At 41.0% G+C, this 25,174-nt stretch overlaps 1 protein-coding gene across 1 annotated transcript; it reads right to left on the bottom strand.

Moving 5' to 3' along the window:
• Positions 1 to 553: 553 nt before the first annotated feature.
• On the bottom strand, positions 554 to 16,001 carry chrnb5b (cholinergic receptor, nicotinic, beta 5b). Its single transcript, XM_030113551.1, has 6 exons — positions 15,932 to 16,001; positions 7,091 to 7,236; positions 6,889 to 6,933; positions 6,469 to 6,578; positions 1,778 to 2,768; positions 554 to 1,187 (listed from the first exon to the last, which is right to left on the bottom strand). Exons 1-6 carry the CDS (start codon positions 15,981 to 15,983, stop codon positions 1,032 to 1,034), a joined length of 1,500 nt encoding a protein of 499 aa, XP_029969411.1. The 5' UTR covers positions 15,984 to 16,001; the 3' UTR covers positions 554 to 1,031.
• Between the last annotated feature and the right edge of the window lie 9,173 nt (positions 16,002 to 25,174).

Here is a 25,174-nt window from a genome sequence, read left to right as displayed (position 1 = left end):
TACAATGAGTCAATCCTGTCACATCAGAGTCCACACCGCGAGCTGTGAGCAGGTAAAAACAGGCTCATCCACAACCATCCAGTATGATTTAGGCAGGCCAACAGTGACCTCTGACCCCCTCTCAGCTTCCTTTCCCAAGGCAATTATTATGAATTCATACAGTATGTGTGCTGTTGGCAACAGGACATGGGGGGCGTGACCTTCCTTCAGTAAATCTGTCGTACACAGAAAAGATTCATCTCTTAAGGTTTGTAACATTTCTGCAAAATGAGTCCGTTTGTGAGATTCTGTGGGTTTTTTCTTTTCTTTTTTTTGCTTGAGACTCAACATAAGCGCATTCAAAACAAGACCCCGGGCCTTGTTGTGTGCATGCTAGCCCTCACTGATGCCTGTAAAACACATGGTGGAAAAGAGCAATGCTAAACTGAGTCCAGAACAGAAGGAAAACTTCAGGTCCTGAGTTGCTGTTGGTTGTATAAACCTTTAAAAACAGTGTCAAGGGTCAGTATACTTTCAGTCTGAGAATGTCAGGTAGAGGTGAGCTTTTTACAACCACTGCTACATTTCATTTGTTGGAGATCTGCAGGCTAATCTCCAGCTGAGAGTACCGTGGCTTAAAAGTCATTTAGCCTCGCAGTTTGAGTTTAAAAATATCTTTATAGTCTATTAAACTTCAGTGTTTTCATATAGTTTTGCCCTTTATTTCCTCCTAGACATAAAAAGAGTGTTATTTAGTGACTAACTGAAATTAGATTATAAATTCATTGCGTTTTTTGTCGTCTGCCTGTCTGGAGAATGTTTGATTTAGTGATTTAATATATGCTGCTTTCTCTGTTAATTTCTCATGACCGTGGCAGCAGGGGGGGTGGGGTAGTCGGTGATGGAGGAAGGCTAAAGTGCATCTTTACGGTTTCCTAGACAGGGTGTGGTGAGGGGCCGATGTGCGAGGTGTTGAAATGTTAACAGCTCTTTCTGGAGGGATCAGATCAAAAAGTTAATTTCTGGGTCATGTTAACATCGAAGTTAGGTTTTCAGTTATGCTCCATGTCTTCGACAATGGGGGTGTTGTAACTCTGGAACAGAGGTTGCATGAAGAGGCCCATTGTCCCGACAACACAAACACACACGAAGATCCACAGAAAGAGACGGTCGATCACCATCGCCACATATTTCCAGTCTTCAATGATCTGCAAAGACAAAAATAAACTAGATGTCAAATGAAGCCCATGAATTGTTTTCAGTCTTGCACGGATGTTATACAGTGAATCGACTTTTGTTTGCTGATTATTTTTTTCTCTGCTGTTTATATTTAGATGCCCAGCTGAAGAAGCAGTGGTGGTGAATGGCCTACACTTATATAGCACTTTTTACCCTGCAATAACAGAGCCCAAAGCGCTTTACACTGCATTATCACATTCATCTGCATTATCACATATTGTAGCATCTCAAGATCAGTGTTAAAAGGCAGCAGTTTGAGGATCAAACTGCTACTCAAAGTCAATCAGTTATCAGGCTAATAAAACACTGGGAGCATTTTTAATTTGTTTTTATTACAATTCTTATTTAAGATTTACAGTATACACATTCGTTGTTGATTTTATCGTGTATTGATCAATATAAGCTGCATGTGTTTTGCCTGTGTGCTGACAGTAGTGCGTGCAGGTGGTAATCTTAAAATCAACTGCTCTACTGGGATCAATACACTTTTCTAAATCTGTATCTGAATATTTATCAGGGCACTGATACGGGGTGTCAAAATGTTTTTCCGATCACCTACCCCCTCATCATCATCCTCACTCTTCATCTTCTCTGCGATGTAGCGGACTCCATCCACCGCGTCCTCCACGTCGATGTTGCTCTTGAGCGTCATCCTCTTCCTGAACTCGGTGTTCTCCGACAGGTCGCCGATCCTCCAGCCGTAGCGTTTGGCTGAGTCCTCATTGATGTACAGGGACGAGGACGAATCGGCCATCCCGGCGGTGCCTCCCATCCCACCGTCCGCCCCACACCGCTTCTGATCAGAGTACTTCTGCTTCTGGTGTTTTTTCCGAAACTTCTCACGAATGTTGGAGCTGCCAGGTCTCCGCATGAAGAGGAAGGACGGGAGTCGGTACAAGAAAACGCGTTTGACCCAAGCTGGCATGGTGTGAGTACTGGGAGACCGATGGTGCACATTGAGAACACAAACGCTAGTGACAATGGAGAAGGTGACCAGCACCATGGTGAACATCAGGTACTTCCCAATCAGAGGCACTGCTAAAGATGTGGGTGGCACAATCTTAGAGATCAGGAGTAAAAACACAGTCAGGGCCAGAAGGACGGAGATACAAAGAGTCATCTTCTCACCACAGTCTGATGGGAGGTAGAAGACCAGAATAGCTAAAGATGTGATCAGGATGCAGGGGATGATCAGGTTGATGGTGTAGAACAGAGGTTTCCTTTTGATAATGAAGTCATAGGTGATATCCAGGTATCTGATATCATTCGGGTCTTCGTTCTTCCGTCCAGGCAGTGAGACTATGTCCCACTCACCGCTGGGTTTGAAGTCGTCACGTGAAGCAAAATCACTGAGGAGGATAAGATCGATCTCAGTGTGGTCGTAGGTCCAAGAGCGAAACTTGAGCGTGCAGTTCTGCTGGTCGAAGGGGAAATCGCGGACTTCAATTTTGCAAGCCGACTTGTAGATTGCCGGTGGGAGCCAGGCAACCTCACCGTTGTTGGAAACCACAGCGTTGGAGTAGAAAGACACTTCGTAGGTCCCATCAGCACTGAGGGAAGGTAGCAGATGAGAATAAAGGATTAAGTGAATACAAGGCACTCAAAGACTTTGTGTTTTCAAAGCAAATCAGCCATTCAGACACATCCATCAAAGCAAATGAGACAGCAGGTTGAGGGGGCTGGTACAGAAATACAAAGTGAAGCAGTTCAAGCATTCAATGAGGAATCCCCTGGACACTTGCTGATAGGTTTTCAAGGGATATCAGCCACAGAGGAAAACCCCAAGGCAAGCCCAGAGCACACTGGAGGGAATATATTGGATAATCTCCATCACCAGGCGACACTGAGTTCTGCACAGAGTAGTGGACAGAAGTGACCTGTCAAATAAGCCTGAATAAATCAATACTCAGACACCTGAAAAGAAAAACAATTTACATACATGTGAGTCAGACAATCAGGGGCAGAGTATTCTAATGTTTAATGGAGATGGTTTTTATGCAAAAGGACTGTTGCCCCTCTTTGAGGAAGTTCTCTAAAGAAACTGAGCAACAATTGTGATTCTACCTGTAAAAGCATACTCTATTTAAACTTACAGCACATGTATTATTGCATAGATATTGCTTGCAGATACAGGCTGTGTTTGGGGTGTCACTTAAAAGAAAAAAATAAAACTCATCAGCAGGGAAAGTAAAATCATAAAAGTCTGCAATGCAAGCAACAAGTAACATGTTTTCATTTTGATTCCTCCAGTAATGTGCTGCAATGACAAATAAAACCATTTTTTGTAGTTTATGTTATTGAAACATTTCTGTCATTATGACCGTCTGTCCTGTTTTGGTATTTTTTTTATTTATTTATTTTTTCAAGGGTGTATTGATCTGGACCAAATGAAATTTTCTGGATTTATTTATTTTTTTATTTATTTTTACTGTCTGTTTTTTGCATGCAATTTGGTCCAGTTGAATTCCTTGCAAGAAACATCAAGTTGTAATGGACACACCACACAGCTCCTTTGCACTTGAATAAATGATTTTTGATTTGGCAGTACCAGTACAGCTAATGCTAGCAACCCTCTAAGCAGGGTTGTAGTCCCGTTAGCTGCACACCTGATTGCAATGAGGCCTCGTTGCCGAGTTTTTTTGTTATTTTTTAATCAAGCCTGGTGAAGACGTCAGTATCAGACTGAGGTGTGCTGAGTAGCCCGGCAAGGCCTGGCAAAGTCAGGAATAAATTAGATGATTCACTGACGGTATACTGCTCTAACACCAACTGTACTTCATCACAATCACAGTGTTATTGATTGAAATTTGCCATCATCACGTCAAGTATCATTGCTGAAGTTTTTGAGCAAAAGAAATAATGAACTTTCTCTCCCCTTTTTCCTCAGGAGAAAGTGACCGTGTTGAGAGAACGATCTGCAGCCTTCTGTCTTTTCTTTCAGAGGTGACGCATGCAACAGTTTCCCAATGATAGCACAGCTTGGGACACATACCAGTAATATGGCAACAACTGCCCCCCACACCTCAGATCTGCTGATCCTGACGTTTTCTCTCGTCCCACCAAAGGCTGCAGGGGATGCATTATGAATAAGTGGCCTATCAATTATAAAGCAAGTCAGGAATCCAACCATCACACTTGGTCTCTAATGCTCTGGGGCTGCCGTGTAAATGCAGACTAATTAAAAATGCAGAGGCCCCACCTGCTTACCCTGACCTCTGGTCTGCCAGACGTCAGTGCCAGACCTCGGTCTGAAGTGCTGATCGTTTCCTATCTCTTTGCCTCTGAAGCCATTATGATTTTCATGTCTTCTTTAGCTGACCAACAATTTCTGCTCATTAAAGATTAATGCCATTTTGGCCGGTAAACAGCGAGCTAACTGCTGACCAAAACACAAACGCACATGTACAAACAACCGTGAGGCGGTCGGACCTTCTTTAAGGTTTGTTCCTGGAGCCAGGAAATTAGAAAACTATCAGATCTCCTCCTCTTAGGCTGATGTATTTCATTCATATGGTCTCTGCAGGTTGGTGTGTGGTTGAACAGGTGTTAGCCTCGTCACGTCACAGCCAAATCCACAGTTCAAGTCTGGTTGGAGGCCTGTTTGAGTGGAGTTTGCTTGTTCTCCATGTCCAATGTTGGGATTGTTGTTCTCTGGCTACTTCTATTTATTTCAACAGTCCGAAAACATGTGTTTGAGGCCAAACGGTCACCCACTTGCCCAGATGTGTGAATGTGAGTTTGTGTGACTAAAAATGTGGATCAAACATATCTAATAACTAAAAATTCTGTGAATCACATCATTCGAACCAGGATTCAATAAGACGAAGCATGAAAGGATAAAATAATAATGACTTGAAGTCACATTAGAAAGTAGCAGATGGAAGGAATCTCAGGTGTTGACCTACGGGGAAACACATGAGGTGAAGTTCAAAAGCCTTTGTGCCTGACACGCCAGTAAATCCGGGCTGTAGGGCTCTTTCCTTCTTAAATACACTCATCACAGCATTGAGATGCCGCCAGCAGTTAACAGAAGACGAACACGCAAAGACAAAACATTGTCACATCATTATTTTGTTCAGAACTGCTCAACATGCAACTATAGAAAATGGAGTTGTGCCGTTATTCAGTGTCAGACTGAATCGATGCATTGATGATGTCTCTGAGTTTGCCCTGTGAGCGACTGGTGATGATCGGTCCAAGGTGCATCCTGTCTTCACCCACAATTATCTGGGGCCAGCATCCGCCCCAAGTGACCATAAACTGACATAAAAGATAGTGTTTAATGTCCTGATGTGTGTTATCTGTTTCCTGTGTAAAATCTGAAAAACTGCGTGTGAACAGAACAAACATTTATACTCTTTGCTTTTGCATGTTTATGCGAGTTCAGTGAACTGATATGTTCATTTAGGTGTGCAGAGGCGTGAAAACCCTTCGTGTGTATCTAAAATCAGCTGGCTTTCACTGCAGGATGAAATAAAAAGCTAACGTTTCATGGTGTTGATAAATAAACAGATGTTTTTTTTTAATCAAGTCTCAGTGATATTGTCGGCGTCACACATGTAAACTCTTTTATGTTCACAGTAATTTGTTTTCGGATGGAGTCGGGTAAGCGGGGGTGATATATTTCTGTTGGTGGTGCCTACATAATGCATGATATTGCACAGTTATTTTAGGAAGTGTCTTTATATCGAGGCATATTGTAAGTCTGGATATGTTTTGCTTGAAGAGTATTCAGTTTTGTTGCACATCCTCAGCTCATTGCAGCTTATTTTTTTCTGCTTTTTATCAGCTGCGATACATTTTAATGATGTCAGAATTTTATTGCAAATCAAGGTTTGCTTAAGTATTTTCATTATTCACTTTATGAAGCCACCATCAAGTTTAAAAATGAATTGATATCAGCCTGTTTTGTTTGTTTTTATTTCCATTAAGGCTGTTATTCTTTCAGATCTTTAATTTCTGATTTCAAATTTCTTATTTTATAGAAATAAAACTGTTCTCTCTCCACTATTAAACACAGCACTTATAATGATGAGACTGTAATTTCATTTTATTCATTATTCCAAATGAAACGTGGTCAAAAAGTTGAGATAAGAGGATGAAAGTGTAAGAGGATATACTGAGAAACCTTTTAGTGAAATACAAGGTTAATGTAATAAATTTGGTCAATATTTCTATTGCTCATACTTTCATTACTTAAGATTACACACTCACACACACACATACACACGATGGCGATAGAAAACATACTTGTTATAGAGGACAATATCTGGCAGCCAGATGTGTTGTGACGGGAGTCGGATTTTCTTAATTCCCTCGTACTCTTCAGGATCCCACATTAATCTGTAGTCATTCCAACCCTTTATGAGAGAAAGCACACAAAGATGCATCAACAGGATAAAGATGACAAATCCAATGTGTGATGACAACAACAAAAACACATCCAAAAATCATTCACCAAACTCAGTTCAGGTTTTCATATTGTGAATGACACTTTTAATAACCTGGAGGAGAGCTGGGAACCTGTCAGTACTGTGAATCTGTATGTCAGTAAATATAGCCTCCAGTGTTTGTCTTCACTGGAATGTCAATTCAGAAAAGAGTCCAGCACATTTATGGGGGACTTCCAGGACAGACGGCGCCACTGACACACATTATATGGACACAAACCTGAGTGAGCCAACAGTTGGTGGTCATGATCTGCTCTCTTTCATTCTGAAACACAGACAGAAAACATTCATTCATATACCAGCAGCTGAAAACACTCTCCTCCATGACAGCTCCCATCTGCACTCTGGAATCGACTGAAATCAGTACAATATGGCAGCATTGCCGTGTCAGCGTTGGTGTGCCGGTGCGTATGTTTTCTTACCACATTGATCAGCTGAGCCAGAGACACCTGGATGTAAATGGTGACCTGCTGGCTGTTGTTAACAGCTGGTCTGATCAGCTTATTGTAGCGCTCCGGTGACAACAGGTGACTGACCAGCCGCTCCTCCACCTCCGCGCACAAGGCAGCTGCACACAAATACATGCAGAAAATGGATTCTTACAACAAAATTTGTTGTCTTGTGTCGTGAAACAAAGGTTAAAATAAGTTATGATCATATGTAAGCTCAAGCTCGGGCTTTCTGTTTTCTCAAGAGTCATGTTAATATCACTTAAAAACTCTCCTGGCTCTACTCTGTCTGGAAATTTATTGTCACATTAATGCTTAAAAGCCATTAGAGTCATGCTATAGTCGAAGTAATTCTGGGTCAGAGGCACAGGGAATTTCAGACAGCTTTGACATCTCAATGAAATGTCAGCACAATCCAATATTAACAATGGTTATTCATATTAATACTGAATGACAGAATTTGGCGTCTTGTTTCAATTTCTCTCTGTAATTGTGAACTTTTTTTATTCATATGCTTAATAGGTATCCACTAAGATACATAGAACTGAGGTTCAAATTAAGTTGTATATATTTTCCCACTTAAAAAATATATTGTGAGGCTACCCAAACTTATTGTGTTTCATAAGACAGTCATGTCCCCTGGCCATTATGTAATATTATTCTTGGATGACTTGCCAAAATGTCAAACTACAGTCTCCACATCTGCCTAAAAAAACCCAATGACTTTCCTAATTTCATCATCTCGGTGGAGTGGATATTGAGATGATGCTTGCAGATGAGGCTCATGTTCTTTTATGCATCATATTACTTCTAAGTACTGCAGTCTGGCTGGAGCAGTGTAATGTCATGTGTTTCTCCAACAAGCGAGTCTGTGACCTGCAGCTACATGCGGGTGGATCGCTGTGTGTGTGTTTGCGCATGGGTGTGTGTGTGTGTCTGTTTTAGATCTTTGTTCATGGAAATGTTCAGCGATTTGTTTTGTTGTAGTTTTCATCAAAAGGTGAACAGGGCTTGGTTTGTTGTACTTTACACACCTGTTTGTGTGTGTTGTACTCAGAGGTTTCTGAACAACCTTGTTACCAGTGTGTTTGTAGGAAAAACATGACAGCTTGAAATAGTTTCCTCGGAATGATCTTTTCATTCATACAGTTATAATAATAACATGTACTGTGTGTGTCATACTGTATCCTCACTGTACCGAACGTCACGTTGTGTGAACTCAGCTAGATCAAAGTTAGAGAACAAAAATTTACACTTGCTAACTTATTTGAAATTCTCATTCGAAGCTAAATGGAATCATTTAAAAAAGAACACATACGTGTGCATAAGCACCCACTCGTGAAAACATTCTCACATACCCAGGGTCTCGTTGGTGAAGCGATGTTTAAATGTCGTGCGGTGAATTCTCACCGATTAGGTGCTGCGGTGATGCAGCACGTTGCCTGTCCTCGGATGTAATTTGTGTGTAGTGACAGCAATGGAAGTAATGTGCTTGTATGTGTTTGTGCATGGCAGAACGAGAGGTAAACTAAATTAGATTTAATCCTGCATTTAGTTACAGTTTAACACACAGACGTACCTATTTGCTCTCCAGGCCCGTAATCTCCCATACAGCATCTGCATATTGCATGTTTACAGAGCATATAATATTCAGTTCATATGACAATGATAGCTCATGTTTAACAGACATGAAAACCCAGAGAGAGGGAGATGGAAGAGATACCTCCGGGCTGATTTCAACCATGTAATCACCAGATAACAATGTCTGACTGGGTCAGGGAGCTTCAGAAACACTGAGCGCTTCAAAGCAGTGACACTGCCAGACCGTGATGCATTAAAAAAAAAAAAAAAACTTCAAGTCATTATTCCAAAAGCTAAATCTCTATGATCAAAGCTTTTAATTAAAACTAACTGTGAAAGAGTCTGCTTGACAGCTTGCAGTGGAAAAAACTTTTAAGTCCATAAAAAAACCATTTTCTACAAATTCACTTACATGAACTAAAGTCTGCTGAGGAAATTAACATTTAAGAATGCAAATGCTACTACAATACAGCTCATGCTTGGTATTGTACTTTTCACTGAAATCTCGATTGCTATTATTTACACTGTGTCGTGCCTTGTTCGTTAATGTGCTTTTTGGTATTTACAGAGCTTTGTAAAGCCTTTCGTGTCTCAAAAAAAAAAAAAAAAAAAAAAAGCTTGACATGACTGCTGGCCATGACTCAGACAGTTTAAGCTAGAGGGTGACGAGACAGAAAAGAAAGTGGTGGATTACATAAGAGGTCAATGCTGTGTAAATCTTTGCCCAAAGCACCATAAACATCCATCTTCCAGAGGCGTGTTATTTAAAGCACCATCTTTAACATTAATTGTAATCTCAGTTATCTATGAAACGCAAACAAAACACCAAAACACACAAGGTCCTGTTCTAATATTTTTTGAAGGTCTGGACTGTCAGTTCATTTGTATGTAGGCTATTTGAGATGACATCTATTTTATTATGACACATTCAACGTCGTGTGATTTGAGGATTATCAGAACAAGAAAATCAAGGAAGAACAAGAGCAACAGCAAAAACAGGCATGAGAAAAAGAACAAGAGCAAGTGTAAAACAACAACAACAAGATAGAAAACACGACCGAGAAAAGAGACAAGAGCGTAAATGATAAGATAGTTGAGAAATATGAGGGACAATACTGCTAAAAGCTAGAATGGAATACTGCCAGATAGTTTTCATTGCTTTCTGCTATAATTCTGGGCTCCATTGGGCTCCTTTACTACAGAGCCAATTAGATTTATATTTGTCCACAGATGTACTGGGGCTTTGTTAGGATGCATGCTGTCCAGTAATTATCTTGTCACTGCATATTTCTTAATATTGTTTTTTGCATTTTATTTTAAATGCTTCTATTGAATTTTTATAGCTTTTTAAAGCGTGTATTTTTCAAACTACATGCATGAGCCCTGAGGTAAGCAGAGGAAAACGTCTTTAGCTGCAAATGTAGGATTTGACAGAGGAGGCCTGCCGCACACTTCAGAATCCACCAGAAGACCCGGTGTATGAATGGAGACCCTGCATAGAGTATCTTAGTGAACCATCCATACTGTAGCTGCTCTGCAAACACTTCCGAGACGGAAACTGCAACACACTTGTGTCCAGTCGTCTCAAAGCTGTACAGTTTGCAGCCTTGAGCAAACATGAAAATGGTCTGTTTTGGCACTTCGCTTGCACCGGTCCGCAGCCATGCACGCAGCTGTCTCACCAATAACCTTTCAAGATAACGGCGTGCTCAGAGACGTCAGGATCCAACTGACATTACGAGACGGCGAGCTTGGAAGGCAGGAGCAGTGAGGAGAGGTGTGTGTGCCCTGCTCTTGGTCACTCTGCATTAACCTCCGGCGAGGCCTCACGTGAGGGGGAGACAGGAGAAGTGTCCAAAGTCTGAGCAACCCTGACATGACTCTAAACCCTGAGGGCAAACATGCTCTGAGACAGGAAGCTCTGTCTGTCAGGATTAAATGAAGACAAGTGAAGGACACACACAAGCAGAGGAGGACACACACACACAAACAGACCACAATAAACAATGCCAACATTGGAGTGTGCAACTACACAATTACCAGATTAGTATAATCATCCGATCAAGTGAAATTGGATCATGCCATATTATGCTAATGATTCATGGGGAATGACTGTGATTCATGAATTTGTTTAATTGGATTACAGCCCGGCAACAATTCATTGTTTTCATGTATTCAAAGTGTGGACTGCTGTATGACGGTGTGATGGCTTCTTGTTGTAATTAAAAGCAACTGGTTTTAAGATTTCACCATAGAGAGACCACACTTTTTAGAAATCCTGTTTGTTTAGCTCATTGTAGCTTTTCCAGCTTATATTTTTTTCGTTCTGCTTAATAGGATTAAAGCCCTCCCAAAAGCAAAACACATGAAACTCCCCAGTGCTGGCTCATAGATGAAGGGAAATAAAGCAGCGTTTGAAGAATCTGATTTGTAGGTTACTGAGCTTCAGATGGCATTGTTGCAGAATTGAACTAAACTTTTGAATGGTCGGGAAAAGAATGAACACCCTTGTCCCGGTATATTCACTCTATTCACCATGAGGACTTTCATTCACGTTTTGAAACTGTTGTATGACAAGTTGGATAATGAAGTAAGTCCCTGACTCGACACGACCTCAAACTTTAAGAGACCAGGGAGAAAAGGACTCGATGATTTTTAATCCTGACAATTTCACAGGACTGAAATCAGGATATCTGAGCCTATGCTCTATTCATTGTAACTTTCTGTATTTATCTGTTTCAACAATGTCTGAATATAACACAATGAGTCTTGTTTCAATAGAGTAGTTTAGAGTTCAAGGAATAAGTGTGTCCAAGTCAACTTTTGCTTTTTTAATGGCCGCAAAATCCAACCTACGGCTTCACGACACTGACTTAGTGAAGTGCTCACACCTTGCCAGGTATTCAGATCAAGTATTAGATGTTTAGTTGCTATTCACATCCTCAAGATAGCAGTTAAACAGCAATATATCAGATAATAACTCATTTTATCACCGCGATATTGGGAACACAGATGTATAATTCCTTTTTGAGCAGTATAAACCAGTTGTTTTCCTCTGGCTGTTGTGCTCCTAAGCAGCACAGTGAGTTGACATGCAGATGGTAGAGTCTTTAAAAGCTTCTTCCATCAGTCTTCTACACTTCTTTCATTTTGTCATAGTTTTATCTAAACAAGAAAGGGTATTAAATTCATGTCAAAACACAATTTATCAAACATCTCCAGAAACTAACAATTTTTAAAGAACAAAGTTAAAGAAATTCTACCATAACGGTATGTCATCGTTTTATCTGAAGGAGTTTCACCTCTTATCTAAAAGTGTTGGTGAAATGATAATGTCTTCCTAAAACTTCAGGCAAATCCAGTTGTTTTCATGACATAAAATATATGCAATGACTGAGAATACCTGCAGACCAAATGTCTTTAGTTAAATTTGTTTCATAAAACAACCCTGAGATGGACTGTTAGGAGGTAAGTATAATGATGAATATAATGATGTAAAGATGGCTGGTTGATAAATAAATAGGTGATTGAGGTTGTTGCTGTTGTTCATTCTACAATTTATAAAATCTTATCTAACAATAGGAATGAGATATCACCGGAAACATCCACACTGCAGCATACACACATACACATGTTTTTATGTCTAAAATCATTAAAGACAGATTACTGTGTAGAATGAAAGAGCTGTAGTTCACATTTTTACATAATTGCACATTCTTATAGTGGTTTGAGTCTACAGCATGATTACTTTTGTGGTGGTTTCACCTTTTGCTTTTTTTTCCGGCTGCTGTGTGATTTCTGGCTTAGAGAAATAAGAGAAGTTGTGTGGCCTTAAAAATGTAAAGGGGACAGTATAAAAATAAACTCAGCACAAAAAATTAATAAACTGCAAAAGACAATTGGACTGCATGTGACTGCTGAACAGCGGAAGGTGCAGAGGAAGTGCAGAATGGACCTGAACAGCCTGACGCAGCGCTCTGGACTGGACAGTAAATGCTAAAACAGTACATGAGGCGAAAATGAGATGTGTATGAGGTTGATGTAAGCAGAGGTGGAACATTAGGGAGTCTACCAGCAGGTCTCATCACACATGTATGCACACACACACACACACACACACACACACACACACACGCGCACACACACACACACACACACACACACACACACACACACACACACACACACACACACTCCTGTCCGCCTCACTGCACTCTCCACACCTCAATAATTCATTGCCGCTAAAATAAAAATGCCATCATCCCACATGCAGAGAGACTCAAACACAATCAGAGATTATTCTCTGTCTCTTTTTCCCAGACAAAATCAACATACTTGACCACCGCAACATGCAAAGAGAGGAAAATCAAGCAGAAATCTTTCAAATCAGCTGCTTGTCTGAGTGACGCACAGGGCTGAATAGCCCACGTCATCCGCAGCACACAGAGAGAAAAACATCCAAATACTGCATCCGGTAGGTTTCTTTTTAGGATGGTGAATTATTCAGAGGTTGCTATCTGAGGTGGCCTTTCTGAGCCCAAACAATTTAGACCTCAGCTGCCTTTGGCTTCACTGAGTACGCTGTCTAATATCAGCCATCTCACAAAAAAACACCCATGTGCCGTTCATATGCGTCCAAAGCCACACAGTCAACTCCGAGCAAGATATTTTACATTGCTCAGAGTGAATCTTTTGCCTGAGAGAGTTCTGTGCTTTAAGCATCTCAGTGGACTTCTGTTGGTTGTTTTGCCTCAAACTTTGCTTCGTAACGCAGTCCTTCTGTCTCTGAGGATAAACCCAATGATACAACATTTGTGTTCCTGTCGCAGCCTCTCCCTCATGTCTCTCTGTTCTGCATTTCCAGTTTATTTTGAGCAGTGTAATGGACATTCCAAATAATGACCAATAAATTATTTTTTTTAATTGGTTTTCTGTTGCTTTTTGCTTGTCACCTGATCCGAATTCCCATGCTATCAAACGGCATTGATATTTCTCTCCATCCAAACAAGTGTGTCAACACAGTGACTAATGGTTTACTATAAAGCGTTGACTCACCAGCGCTGAGCCCTGTTTACCGGACACACTTGCATTTGTGGGAAAGCAGTTTGTAAACTCGTGAGGAACATCAGTTTTGCAAACACACCAGGAAACAGTTGATCACTGCGTATTTTCTGCGCATCCGCTTGTAAGGTTTTCGATCCAGGGGCAAGAGAGAATCAGAGTTGTGTGGGGATTTCATGCAACATGCTAAACACAGATAGTGTGCGACCCTGTCTTGCACTCCAAGGCATTTTATGTGCATTTAATGTAAACAACATCTCATTGGGAACTGTAGCACACGCTAGCACGTTCACTGCAGCATGCGGTAGCCACTGAGCGAGACAGAGTGCAGGGCAGCGTGATGGAGCCCTCAATATGTCAGATAATTTACAGCCCAAAAGTGGATCTGTGGAAAATACAGGTAGAGTCAAACAGAACAAGTGTCATGTAGGAACAGACAGGAAATGGTACAGAGAGTGAAAAAGATTTTTTTAAAGCAGGCAGCAAACAATATGAGACACAGAGCAAATACATTGCTGCAGAGTGCCTGACTGTGTCTGATGTTTTTACTGGATGTGTTTATCGTAGCAGTCAGGGGATAGATTGTAAGAAGCAAGGTCACTACGCTCATTCAACTGGAAACAGAGTAAAGTTTAAAATACACAAACCACAGAGCAGGATGTGTTTGGAAAAGGCATGTCCATAATGTTTTAATGAGACATGATCACCTGGCTGATGCTGCTTTACAGTCATTAGCCATCATGTAATAAATTACAATAATATCAATAATTCATTTTACTTGTCTGGTTAACAACCAGGTTGTTGTTGTTTTTTTTGTTTGTTTGTTTTTGTTTTTAAATAAAACTGCTTAACTGTCTGATTGCCATTACTTGCACACTACATATACTTTTTTAACAAGAAAGAATTTTAATTCTCCTGAACTCCATCCATCCATCATTCTTCTGTACAGGTGATCTGAATTAGGATTGCTGGAGTCAAGAGTCAATCCACCTCCAATCCCCACCCCCAATCCTCAGCATAGGCTGCAGGGAGGGTATACAGGTTGCCAGTTCATTAGAGATGGAAAGTCATCCACAACAAAGACACATTTCCACACCTGTGGTCAGTTTTGACCAATAACCTCAGCTGTATCTCTTTGGATTGTGGACAATGGGAGGAAACCAAAGTAGCAGAATCCCACACATATATAATGAGAACATGCAAACTCTTCACAGACAAGCCTCAAGATAAGACTCAATGTAAGCATTTTGTCACTATGAGGTGGAGAGTGCAAACAATTGCGCTTCTTTGTTGCATTACACTAAGCTATTGGTGACAAACAGAGTTTATGAATTGTTTTGTAGCAAACATGAGCCATAGCTACAAGTTGAATGCCATCACTAAAATCCAAATGGGACTAATGATATGTGTCCTCCAGAGTTTAGTTCTTATCTATTCATTAACTCATTCATTCATTTATATAGATTAGTTTTGGGTATTTGTCTTTCAACTCGTCTGGAGCAGCAGGCGCAGTGGGTCCTCTCATGTTGCATGCTGAACACTTCCAGGACCTTGGACAGCGCCAGGAAAAGCTCTCCTGTACATTGCATCAGTTGATTTTTAAAAGGTGCCTTTAAATGCAGATTATTTAGCAGTTCGTTCAGTAAATTAAGCCCACTTAGATCCACACTTTTTTTTCCATAGGGTGCCAAGTTCTCAAAGTGTCCACATTTTAAACATCCCAGACCTGCCGTGAGCAGCGATGAACGCTTCAAATGTGTTTAAAACAGAATCGATCGTAACAAAGACAGAAATCGTTTTATTTATTTATTTATTTTAATTTATGCCACACACGCGCTCCAACCGTAAGTTAGATGATTGAGGCGCGCTGACAAATCACGTGTCAGACGCACGGAAACGCCACTTCTTATCGCCAGTGGCCTGCTTTCCTGAAACACTGATGACTTCAAGGTAAAAGTTATGCTTAGATATGTGTTTGTACCTCAAATACCCACAGAAAGGACCCGGCTTTGTACTATGATAACGATGTTGAGGCATGTGTCAGCCAGATCCATAACAAAGTGTGGCATGCACGACATTACAAGGGACAACCCGCATGAATAAAGTCTGGCACTGAGAGGGGAAGACCCCCTGCTACGTCCCGTTTCAGGGGGATTTAAAAGGATTACTTACTTGCCACGGTGAGAACCAGGAGAGCTGATGCTGCTTTCACCGGGGCTGCCATCGCTTCCCCCCCTCCAGCGCGACACACACACACACAAACACAAACTTGCAGATGAAGTGTTTCACGGATTTCCCTCCTTCTTCCTGCGCTAGTTTGTCAGAAAAAAAGTATTGAAACAAGGAGAACAAAGACCGGCTGGATTATAGCGGTTTCATTGCTTCTGATCCCACCGATGGCGACCCTCAGATGAAGCTGGGAGGCATGAGGAGGACAGCTGGTCGCTGCGTGAGTGAGCCCGGAGATGAGGGATGAAGGAGGCTGGCTGCTTTCTGCCAGAGCGCACCGCTCCGACTCCACCGCCGCTCCTGGAGCTGTGATTGCGCGCAGCCGGAACAATAAGAAGCCCGCTTAATTTTTCTTCAACGATGCACACAACGTTTTCCTAGAAGTTAAAAAAAATTAATTAATTAAAAAAAAAATGGGTCAAGAAACTAGCGAGGAAACGCCAATCCCGTTATCACCAAAGCGGCCATTCTTCAGATAAAACATTTAAGCGCCCTGGTCCTCGAGTCGCCCTGCCCGCCCTGTGCGCTCTGCTGTCGGGCGTCAGTTTCACTCTGTGCAGCCATGATCGACACAGTTTGACATGTGTGACAACAAACAGGAAGCGATAACACTCATAAACCCCCAGAGGAATACAATGAATTCTCTGAAGCTGGAAACCAACCTTATCTCCTCCAATGAGAGTCTGTGCTCTGAAATGTTGCTTCAAGTTGATTAAAACACACGTGCGTGAGCCTCAGTTTGCAGCATGATGGGCGCACTGGAGCCTAAACTACAAAAAAAGACATTTTACATCTCGAAAGCTCCTGTGATCTTTAAAATTGTGAGAAATTCAAAGTCAAGAGCTAATAAGGGAACTGAAACACTTTCTTGGCAGCAGAACAGAGGCTTTGGCATCTGGATTGAGGGATGCAGTTACAGGAATGGGAAGTGGAGGTCCATGTGGCACGTGGTTGTTTGAAAACATGAAAAGTTGGGGGTCCTGACAGTCGTTTAGAAATGATGGTGATGATGGAGTAATGTGATAATGTCCACCATCAACACCACTGACAGTTCAATGGTGGTCAGCTGAAAGACATTACTATGAACATAAGAAAAATTCATCCTTGATCCATCCAAACAAGCTTGCAAAAACACATTTGATTTTTAACATGAGGTGCAATAACCACAAAAATCATAAGTTATAAGCTCATCAAATCAAAGGGATGCAATACGCAGATAAAGGCATCAAGTATCAACAAACTCCATCTTTGCAGTTCATCAAAAGCCTGTGAGCAGCAACCCAAACACTTCGCCTCTCATCTGGTCCTTATTTACCATAGATCAGCCCTGCATGCAACTCTGCACACTCATGATGAGGAGATGCAGACTCAGCTGGTGTGTGTGTGTGTGTGTGTGTGTGTGTGTGTGTGTGTGTGTGTGTGTGCGCGTGTGTGTGTGTGTGTGTGTGTGTGTGTGTGTGTGTGTGTGTGTGTGTGAGTGTGTGTGTGAGAGAGAGAGAGAGAGAGAGAGAGAGAGAGAGAGAGATCACACGCATGCATGTGAGTGTGCATGTGTGTTATGAGATGGAAGAGCTGCAGATTTCCTCGGCCTTCACACATCAGTGCAGCATAACTACCCCAGAGGTCCCTTTGGTGGTGTGTCAAGACAAGAGGGCAGGAGAAAGACATGGCTTTAAATGTGTTGCACAACATAATTCCAGCTAAGTATTTCACTGTAGGAGGACAAACAAATAAGATTTTTCTTTTCTTTTTTTATATATACACACTAAAAAATGTTGGGTTAATTTATTAACCCAATCGCTGGGTTATGAAATCGGTAACCCAATTTGGGCTATTATAATGCGTTTGGAGTTATTTATTGCAACTCATTTGTTGGGTTAGAGTCCATCAGACCCAACATAGATTTTTAAACTCAGCACATGGGTTGTTTTGACCACTGTTGGGTTGTCAACGGTTCCAAAGAAATTCTAAATAAATACTTTAAAATGTTGTTTACAAGTGTGTCATTGCATACTGTATTGTTTGCATGGCTAAGTATAGATTGAATTTTAAAAGGGTTTGAAAATTAACTGTTTACAAGATATGCATATTGTATATGGATCAACATGGTCGCACGGTGACGCAGTGGTTAGCGCTCTTGCCTCACAGCAAGATGGTCCTGAGTTCAAGTACTGGCCAGGGCTCGGGGCCTTTCTGTCTGGAGTTTGCATGTTCTACTTGTGTGTGCGTGGGTTCCCTCTGGGTACTCCAGCTTCCTCCCACAGAACACCAAAAACATGCATGTCAGGTTAATTGGTCACTCTAAATTGCCCCTAGGTGTGATTGTGCATGGTTGTTTGTCTATATGTGTCAACCCTGTGACAGACTGGCGACCTGTCCAGGGTGGACCCCGCCCTCACCCACAGCAGCTGAGATCGGCTCCAGCCACCTGTGACCCTGAAAAGGAAAAGTGGCATAGAAAATGGATGGAGGAATCGACATTTTTTTGGAAGATTAAACCAATGTGTGTAGTTGAATTAACACAGAATTGTAGTTCATTTGACCCAGAATTTGGGCACATTCAACCAGTATATATGGTAAAATTGACCCAGGGCTGAAATTAATTTGATGCAACATTTGGGTTAAAATGAGCACAATATTCAACCCCATAATATGGTAGAATCGACCAGGACTAAAACTGATTTGACCCAATGATTGGATTAAATCTGTGAACCCATCTGTTGGGTTAAAAAGACCAACCCATTTTGTTGGGTAAAAATAACTACTGTTGGGCTGGTCCAGTATTGATTAACTGTTGGGTTAAAAAATAAACCAATTTGCGTTGTTTTTCACCATTCATTTTTTAGGGTGTATGCTACAACATTAAGTCGGGAACAACGCTTTTTAAAAAATCATTTGAAAATATACAAAAATATTCAGATTTTTGTCATCTTTCCATTTTTAACAAGCAAATAATATTGCTTGCTATTCACCAGAAGTCTGACAATTTAATTGCCATAAATTACCAATGTTATCCAAAAGTGTTCAGTAAGAGGCTAATAATATTTTTGAATGCTTTGTTCCAATTACAACAAAAATCCATTTATCTATTTATTTGAAGTTTCCTCTTTCTCTGATTTTTTGCATATCTGACTTGGCACAGCTTTTATACCTGACACCTGAACCTCATTTTCCAGTCACAAAGTGTTGCTCTCAGTCTCGAGAACACCACTGCGACTGTATTGCCAAATTTACAACTAAACTCCTCCTATCTACCAAGTATTTAATGTTCACATGTACTGATCAAACGTGAGTGTTGTCATTCCTCTCAATTTGTTCTCGGTGTGAACATAAACAAGACTGTTGCCAAAATTCTAGACTGTTCCTTTAAACCTCACGCCACCAGTGTTTCTCAGAATGCATGCAAAGAAGAGAAGAAGCAAGAGTGCAAGAGTTTTACTTTCATCTCAACTTTTATTTAACTTTTTTTCCATTTCAAAGAGGTGTTTCATGGTTCACATGTTTGTGAACACACAGGCCATCAAATTAACCCCTCCTCACAGCTCCAAATTCAGCAAAATTGCATTACCATCCCATCACACCCCATTACAGCCATTCTTTATAGCACGCGAACATCCGCCTCCCAAAGTCCCCACCCGTCCCTCCTAATGAACATTATCTCCCAACCTAAAAGCGATGGAGAGGAGCAGAGGGAGGCCAGATTTAATCAGAGCTACTTAGAGCTCACTGTGGGGTCTGCTTGTGCTCTGAAGAGCAGCCAGCAAACATACACACAAACACACACACACACACACGTTCCCACATTCTGCATTTACTAGATAAAATCTGCTCCCATGTTTTGTGCCTATGTAACTGATATTCAGATGGATTATTAACACGACGTGCATGCACACACTAATATTGTTTCAGGAAAACACCGGCAGAGACTCCACTTCTCAGATTTAAAGTCCCATCCGAGTCACTTGTAGAAAGTTCATAGAAGTGGGAGGTCATGTTTTAATCCTTGAGGAACAAACTGTTTTTCACACTGGTAAAGTCCAGTTTGCAAAATACGGCATCAGATGAAAGAATTTATTTATCTATTCAAAAATCATTTGTGGAAGTGGACACAGATTATTTTTTGTTAACGTCTGAGTACAAGCTAAAACTGCGGAACTTTGATCACACCGACAAAGCACTTTTTTTAGTATTAGTTCAAAGAAGTGGTTAGGATCATTTATTCATCATATTTTTTTCCCCGATAGTGTTTGCATAATTCTCTCTTTGTGTGTTTGTTTTAGCGTACTGTGCTCTTCTCCCACATAAAAAAAAAAAAACATATGTTTGATGACTCTAAAATGAAGTGTATGTGATGGTCTGCTTCTGTTAGACATATATTAGACTGGTGACCTCTTCAGGTGTACCCCATTAGCTGGAAATGGTTGGAATACAAATCCCACACTGGACAAAAAGTGGCTATATTGGGCATAACTCCCGACTGATGGTACTTTGCATTTGTTTAGTTGTACATTTAGGGCAAACTAAAAATATATATGTTCACATTAGGCCACAACACGGGTTTTGTATTATTTAATTTAACAATAAATATTGTCAGATTCCTCAGTCATTCTTGAATTTGTGGAAGCTCGTTTTCTCAGCATGTTTAAATCCTACATTAAAGAAATGCATCAGCAGGTGAGATTAAAACTGATCCCATGGAGATTTTCATTTTTGTATTTTTTACTTCTATTTAATACTTTATTCATCTGAATCCGCTCCACAGGATTGGGATGGCCCTAACCCAATAGATGATCTCTTCCCTCTAGCTGATTCAAACATTCCTAGCGGTCTGGGTGCACCGCTGACCATAGCAGAGGTAACAGAAGCCATTAGGTCACTATAAACTTGTAAATCTCCTGGTCCTAATGGATTTCACTACAGAATTGCACAAAACCTTTGCTGGCTTGTTAACTTCAATTTTAGTCACGGTGTTCAAGAACACCTTTCAGAAAGGCAAACTCCCACCCACCATGATTGAAGCCTCAATCTCACATCTGTTAAAGAAAGAAAAAGATCCACTGATATGTGATAATTATAGACCCATATCTCTGGATTTTAAAATAATCGCAAAGGTCCTTGCCACCCATCTACAGAAAGTGATACCTGATCTTATACACCCAGACCAGTCAGGCTTCATTCCTGGTAGACATTCTTTAAAACGAGACGATTGTTTAATGTTATTTATATTCCAACTACAAATTCTCCCGAAATTGTCCTATCTTTAGAGGCTGAAAAGGCTTTCGACTGGGTGGAATGGAAATACATGTTCTACATCCTGAAAAGATTTTTTTTTTTAGCACAAATTCTGTTTTCTGGATCTGATTACTCTATGCATCCCCATTTGCTTTGGTTAACATCAACGGAATTAGATCCAAACCGTTTCCACTCTCGTGGGGTGGCCCTTTGTCTCCCTGTCTATTTGTTCTAGCTGTGGAGCCATTGGCCATCTGGCTCCGTAATAAAGATAGACTAGTGCATCAAACGTGGAGGACTACCACACAAGATGTCACTATATGCAGATGACCTCCTGCTTTATATTTCAGACCACTCAAACTCATTCCCTGTAATCTTGAACATTTTAGATTTAGGATTACAAGCTCAACCTTTAAGAAAGTGAATATTTTCCAGTTAATGATTTAGCTGATGCTCTCCCAGAGGACATATTTCCCTTTAAGAAAGCTTCAGATGGATTCCATTATATAGGAGTTTTTGTAATCACATCCTTTAGAGAACTTGCCGTCAGAAACTTTGACCCAGCAATTGAGCATTGTAAAGACTTGAAAAGGTGGTCTTCCCTACCCTTCTCACTGATGGGCAGCATTATTTAATTAAAATGGCCACACTACCTCAACTTCTATACATTTTTCAACAGATTCCAATATTTTTAAACAAATGTTTTTTACTCACTCTTGACAAGCTGATAAACTCATTCCTGTGATGCAGTAAAACATCTCTTCTTAAGATTCCTCATCTCCCAAAAGCCACATTTTCTTCACTACTGTTGGCCATGTAATATCAATAAATATATTTTCTGGTACTCTAACTCTTTACATAGTGTGCTAATACAATGGACCCAAACAGAGATATCCTCATCTAACCTCTTGCTTCCAAAATCAGTACCCTCAATTTTCTAACCAGCCCTCAAACCTCAGCTTGCACCCCTTTTTATCTCTGGAGACAGATGCCAAGAAATTAATCTCTGTCATTTATGACAAAATTTCTGCAGTTAACAGAGCAGGAGGACACATAAACACATGGACTGACACCAACTGAGCACCTTAGAAAAAACTCTATGCCATTGCCAATTAGAACACACAGAGACAGCTCCTTATGAAACCTGAGCACCAGGTGACTGCAATCACACACTCAGGCACAGGTGAACAACATCAGGGCAGGGAACGGCAATCAACATGAGGACAGATAGCCACACAGCGAAAGACACGATTAGAAACGCCACAAACACGCAAGACAAAACATGACTGTGACACTGCCATCATCATCGAATTATCTATACACCATACACCACTGATGTTGATGTAATGTAAACACAAACAAACAACACACTCCTTCGTGGCATCTCCTCCTCCACACGGCTCTCGGAAGCATGCAACAACTGCATCTGTTTACCAACAGCTGCCCCATCGTGTTGAATATCACTAAACTCGTTCAGTTTCTTCTCACCAGCTCGCCTGTTGTCAAACTGTATGTTTGTTTGCCTCCAGGCAGAATAGGCAGTCACAGTGAATCCCCCTGTGTGGCAGATTCCTCTGCTGCAGTAATGCAGTCATAATTTCGTATCACCGAGGGACATTGGTGTCTTGAGCTGACAGCACGAGATGGGGCTTCCAAAATTGTAACATGGAAGCCTGTCATATGTGGTGTCTGTCCAACACCGAATTAGTCTGATGGGATCTCTTGGACGTATCGTCATACTTGTTAATTTTCCTGTCTTGTGTTTCTAAAAATCATTCTTAGATGCTCTCTCAGAACTACTACGTTAAGGTGCCCAAGCTACTCTTCCACATGCGTTTTTCTGTCGAATAATCTGGAAAGGTGGATTTTTCTGACAATATCGGGTTGTTTTCAAAAACTTCAGAAAGTCTCGCAAGTGAAAAAACAGTGAAACAGCATCTGCTTCAAGGTATCCGCTCTCATCTGCTGCAAGCATGAAGGTATATATAGTATGAAACACCATCAGAGGTTGTGTAGATTTTGGTAAAGAACCCACGTTTGGTTCAAGGATTTCAGTCATGCAAATGCAAACATGCAGGCTGATCAAATTTTAAAGCGGTCCTGTAGGCCTCACGGTGTGCAGGGCAGTATACATGCATCGCTACTCTGCTACTGCAGCTCTCCTCCGCATGAAGCCTCTCGTGCCGTCTTCACTGCAGGCCAGGAAGAGCCGCACATCATCCAGAGGCAACAAAAATGTGACGGGCACGGACACCAAGCACAAGTGCTGTGAAAGAAACATGACAGCGTTACACAATCCAGCAATCTCCCATGACAGTCACTTCCACTGTCCGCAGACCAGAATCGCAGAAGGAGAGGAGGTGGCGAGAGCGGCTGTTCTTAATAAAGTTTGCAATTATTGAAGATAATCATTTAAAAAACACATAAGTGCATGTATGTTAATGATTTACAATAGGAAGGAAAAGGGATGAGTGGTTTGAGCACTTTCCAAGTATTTTGTTGAACCATCAGAAAAGTAACTAAAGTTTACACTGCAGCGAAGATCCAGACAAGTTGTGATGTTGCTACATTTTTTACTTTAGATTAGCTTTTCTCTTTGTTTGCAAATAGCTACTGCAAACAGCAACAATAAATACACACGTAATGTAAAATCCAATCAGTTAAAATTGATCTGCAAACACTGATTCAGGAGCTGCAAATACGAAACGTTCTACAAACTATTCCGGGCATTTCTTTTATGATTTCATTGTTGTGGCTGATATATAGCCTATAAGATGATCTTTTGACCCTGGGCACAATTTCATTGCACACTGTGAGGCAAATGAGATTATAGTTGAGCTGACAAACAGGTAAGGCTTTCAATTTGCATTGTCCTGATATCTCACATTAGCCTGAATGTCTGTGAAACGTAAAGATTTCTGCTCTGTGCTTCAGCTTCTGGACAGACTCTGGCTGTGCTCCCATTCATTCATTATTTAATAAGGTTGATTAAACAAGCTGTGGAAAATGATCCTCTCAACAAATTCTGGATGTAAAGGCCTAAAATATAAAAGGTTTTTTGAGAGGGGTCTTTAAAAGGTGTTGTTTTTTTCTTTTGTTTCTTAAAACTGCTCTCAAAAAGAGACAAATCTGACCTTTCACAGTTTCAAAATATATTTTCTGGACTGGCTTCGCCTTTTAAGAGAACACAATTCCTCACACGTCACATTCAATTAAGGTGTTACATTGAACTTTATATTTCGTACTTCAACACAAGTCTGTCCTCTGGACCAGATCTAACAGGAAGTGAGTGAAGCAATTGTCCAGAAGCATCTGACCTCTTGTCGTCAGGGCCATATGTACAAATCGGTAGCTCTTAAAGACTGACTTTAGTTTGCAAAAAAGCGTAAAGAACAAGATCTGACGTAACTATCTGGGGCAGAACATATAATGTGCTGCCAAACACATGGGTTTCATGGAATAGGTCAAAACTGGAGCATGAAAAGGTTGCTGCTGTAGTCCAAGTTCCCACTGAAAACCAGCAGGGCCGACTTATGGTGCTTTGCTTTGGGGGGTTTTGTGATACCAGGAATGCTGATGATCCATAAAAAGGTCTTCTCTTTGTATTATCTCAGATTTACAGCAGCAAGCTGTTGCTCCCCTTCTGCAGCTGAGTAAATGTGCTCACTGTATAATAAAACACGTCAGTGCTCGAAGGTGATTTAATCCATGTGATTTTAACTGTGAGTGATCTAAAAAGACGAATGTCATGAGTATTTTAATCACCAAAAAGGCAGCACGAGGACAAGTAACACATGACCCAGAAATGTCTTTCTTTGGTGCTTCTGCAATCTTCACCCATGGTTCTTATGGGTCTGTGGTTGACCTCAGCACAACGTCATCAGGTCGCCGTGCGGCCTTTAGTCAAAGCGTCAGTGTGATGAGACGTGGGAAAAAAAAACCACTGACTCTCAG

Source organism: Salarias fasciatus, chromosome 2 (assembly GCF_902148845.1).
Source record: "Salarias fasciatus chromosome 2, fSalaFa1.1, whole genome shotgun sequence".
Taxonomy (NCBI): domain Eukaryota; kingdom Metazoa; phylum Chordata; class Actinopteri; order Blenniiformes; family Blenniidae; genus Salarias; species Salarias fasciatus.
This window is presented reverse-complemented; position numbering and strand designations above follow the sequence as displayed.

Excerpts from the sequence above, each read along its gene's own strand:
- chrnb5b (XM_030113551.1), bottom strand. The coding sequence starts at position 15,983 with ATGGCAGCCCCGGTGAAAGCAGCATCAGCTCTCCTGGTTCTCACCGTG. Across the intron at positions 6,579-6,888 it reads CCAACTGTTGGCTCACTCAG|GGTTGGAATGACTACAGATT; the intron begins GTTTGTGTCCAT and ends TCTCTCATAAAG. Across the intron at positions 2,769-6,468 it reads GATATTGTCCTCTATAACAA|TGCTGATGGGACCTACGAAG; the intron begins GTATGTTTTCTA and ends ACCTTCCCTCAG.